Raw genomic sequence first — 3,252 nt, 5'->3', positions numbered from 1 at the left:
TGGTGTGCACAGGGGGCATGTGTGCACATGTTACTGGTGTGCACAGGGGGCATGTGTGCACGTGTTACTGGTATGCAGAGGAGTGTGTACACGTGTTACTGGTGTGCACAGGGGGTGTGTGTGCACATGTTACTGGTGTGCACAGGGGGTGTGTGTGCACGTGCCTGTGTGCACAGGGGGCGTGTGTGCACGTGCCTGTGTGCACAGGGGGCGTGTGTGCACGTGTTACTGGTGTGCAAAGAGGCGTGTGTGCACGTGTTACTGGTGTGCACAGGGGGCGTGTGTGCACGTGTTACTGGTGTGCACAGGGGGCATGTGTGCACGTGTTACTGGTGTGCACAGGGGGCGTGTGTGCACATGTGCCTGGTGTGCACAGGGGCGTGTGTGCATGTGTGCCTGATGTGCACAGGGGGCGTGTGTGCACGTGTTACTGGTGTGCACAGGAGGCGTGTGTGCATGTGTGCCTAGTGTGCACAGGGTGTGTGTGTGCATGTGTGCCTGGTGTGCAGAGGTGGGGGTGTGCACGTGTGCCTAGTGTGCATAGGGAGTGTGTGTGCACGTGTGCCTGGTGTGCACAGGAGGCGTGTGTGCACGTGTTACTGGTGTACACAGGGTACGTGTATGCACGTGTTACTGGTGTGCGCAGGGGACGTGTGCACGTGCCTGTGTGCACGGGGGCATGTGTGCACGTGTTACTGGTGTGCACAGGGGGCGTGTGTGCACGTGTGCCTGGTGTGCACAGGTGGGGGTGTGCACGTGTGCCTGGTGTGCATGGAGGTCACGGTGAGTGTGCATATGGGCGTGGTGTGCACAGGTGGGGTAAGTGTGGGCCTGGTGTGCACAGGGGGCGTGTATGCATGAGATTGGTGTGCACGGGCTTGTGCATGTGCCTGCTGGGTAATTAGTAAGCACTCATGCCAGGGCACAATCTAGTGTGTCTATGAATGTGGGGGCTGCCGGGTCTCCATCACACTGGGGTCTGTGACACTGGCCTCTGTGACACTGGCCTCTGTGACACTGGCCTCTGTCACACTGGGGTCTGTCACACTGGTCTGTCACACTGGGGTCTGTCACACTGGGGTCTGTCACACTGGGGTCGGTCACACTGGGGTCTGTCACACTGGGGTCGGTCACACTGGTCTCTGTCACACTGGTCTCTGTCACACTGGTCTCTGTCACACTAGGGTCTGTCACACTGGTCTCTGTCACACTGGGGTCTGTCACACTGGTCTCTGTCACACTGGTCTCTGTCACACTGGTCTCTGTCACACTGGTCTCTGTCACACTGGTCTCTGTCACACTGGGGTCTGTCACACTGGTCTCTGTCACACTAGGGTCTGTCACACTGGGATCTGTCACATGGGATCTGTCACACTGGTCTCTGTCACACTGGTCTCTGTCACACTGGCCTGTCACACTGGTCTCTGTCATACTAGGGTCTGTCACACTGGTCTCTGTCACACTGGTCTCTGTCACACTGGTCTCTGTCATACTAGGGTCTGTCACACTGGGATCTGTCACACTGGGATCTGTCACACTGGTCTCTGTCACACTAGGGTCTGTCACACTGGGATCTGTCACACTGGGATCTGTCACACTGGTCTCTGTCACACTGGTCTCTGTCACACTGGCCTGTCACACTGGTCTCTGTCACACTGGGGTCTGTCACACTGGTCTCTGTCACACTGGTCTCTGTCACACTGGGGTCTGTCACACTGGTCTCTGTCACACTGGTCTCTGTCACACTGGGGTCTGTCACACTGGGGTCGGTCACACTGGGATCTGTCACACTGGGATCTGTCACACTGGGGTCTGTCACACTGGTCTCTGTCACACTGGGGTCTGTCACACTAGGGTCTGTCACACTGGGATCTGTCACACTGGGATTTGTCACACTGGGGTCTGTCACACTGGGGTCTGTCACACTGGGTCTGTCACACTGGTCTCTGTCACACTGGTCTCTGTCACACTGGGATTTGTCACACGGGATCTGTCACACTGGGATCTGTCACACTGGTCTCACACTGGTCTGTCACACTGACCTGTCACACTGGCCTGTCACACTGGGGTCTGTCACACGGGGGTCTGTCACACTGGCCTCTGTCACACTGGGGTCTGTCACACTGGCCTGTCACACTGGGGTCTGTCACACTGGGATCTGTCACACTGGGGTCTGTCACACTGGCCTCTGTCACACTGGGATCTGTCACACTGGTCTCTGTCACACTGGGGTCTGTCACACTGGTCTCTGTCACACTGGGGTCTGTCACACTGGCCTGTCACACTGGTGATTGGATGATCTACTGTAGGAGGACCTTTTCCTCCTGGATGTGTGCACCCGTCCCATCCCTGGCCCTGTCTTGGACCTCGATCCTGGGGTTCAAGCTGCCCACATGGGGGCTTTTGTCCATTTCTGAAGTGACAAGAGACACACAAAAGGCTTTTAATTAAATCACAGGAGGGGGAAGTGGGCCAGTCAGCCAGCTATTATGTTACCAAACGTGAAAATGAAAACTTATTTTTAAAGCTCTGGTATTAATTTGAGATTATTCAGATAGTTAATTAAAAGTGCAGCATGTGTTAAATATTATTTCAGCAGAGATTGTCATCAGGCCTGCATGTAAGGCGATCGCAGGCCGGGGAGCGGCCGGCCGGTGGGCCTCCGCAGGCCCTGGTGCTCACCGTGCACAGGCGGGGTGGGTCACAGCGCGCCTCGGGCTCCCGTCCGCAGGCCACGATCCCTCGGTCCTCGGGGCCGGAGGCGTGCACAGTGGCCATGTGCATGGGTGTGCACCGGAGCCCGGCTGTGTGCAGTGGTGTGGCCACGGCCACACGTGTGACAGGATGCTGTGCACCCCCCCGGCCCCCGGCCCCACCCCACGCATGCACACGGGCTCCGGTCAGGTCCCTCCTTCCGCCTCCCCCACCGTGTGGAGCGGTCGGGGGCCTTGGGGAGGAAGGCCTTCAGATGCCCGTCTCTCTAGGCACCCCGAAGGTGGGGCTGGGCGGTGGGCGGGAGCCGGGAAGGACAGGGGGGGAGGGGGCCTCTCCACCCCCCAGGTCCCCTGGGGGCCAGGTGCCAGCCCGGCTCGCAGCCCTTGGCCCGGCGTGGAGACCGGCCTGCGCCCGCCCTCTGTTGGCGCCCGGTGGAAGTGCTCCTGGGCTGCCGGGCTGCCGGGTGGGCTGCCTGCAGGACCTGGGGCCCTGCCGCTCTGTGGGGTGGGGTGGGGGGCCCTGCTGCTCTGTGGGGTG

The 3,252-nt window shown here is 59.5% G+C and overlaps 2 protein-coding genes across 2 annotated transcripts; both read right to left on the bottom strand.

The window, feature by feature from the left end:
* Window positions 1–912: 912 nt before the first annotated feature.
* On the bottom strand, window positions 913–1,491 carry LOC105997781 (probable serine/threonine-protein kinase DDB_G0286627). The gene has a single exon (XM_013032305.1). The coding sequence runs from the start codon at window positions 1,489–1,491 to the stop codon at window positions 913–915; it is 579 nt and encodes a 192-aa protein (XP_012887759.1).
* A 61-nt stretch (window positions 1,492–1,552) lies between these two features.
* LOC105997780 (keratin-associated protein 4-9-like) lies at window positions 1,553–2,784 on the bottom strand. The gene is made up of 3 exons (XM_013032304.1): window positions 2,683–2,784; window positions 2,052–2,276; window positions 1,553–1,969 (listed from the first exon to the last, which is right to left on the bottom strand). Exons 1-3 carry the CDS (start codon window positions 2,782–2,784, stop codon window positions 1,553–1,555), a joined length of 744 nt encoding a protein of 247 aa, XP_012887758.1.
* Between the last annotated feature and the right edge of the window lie 468 nt (window positions 2,785–3,252).

The sequence above is a fragment of the Dipodomys ordii genome, unplaced genomic scaffold (assembly GCF_000151885.1).
Source record: "Dipodomys ordii isolate 6190 unplaced genomic scaffold, Dord_2.0 Scaffold153, whole genome shotgun sequence".
Lineage (NCBI taxonomy): Eukaryota > Metazoa > Chordata > Mammalia > Rodentia > Heteromyidae > Dipodomys > Dipodomys ordii.
The sequence above is the reverse complement of the archived record's forward strand: the minus strand, read 5'-3'. Positions and strand labels throughout refer to the sequence as shown.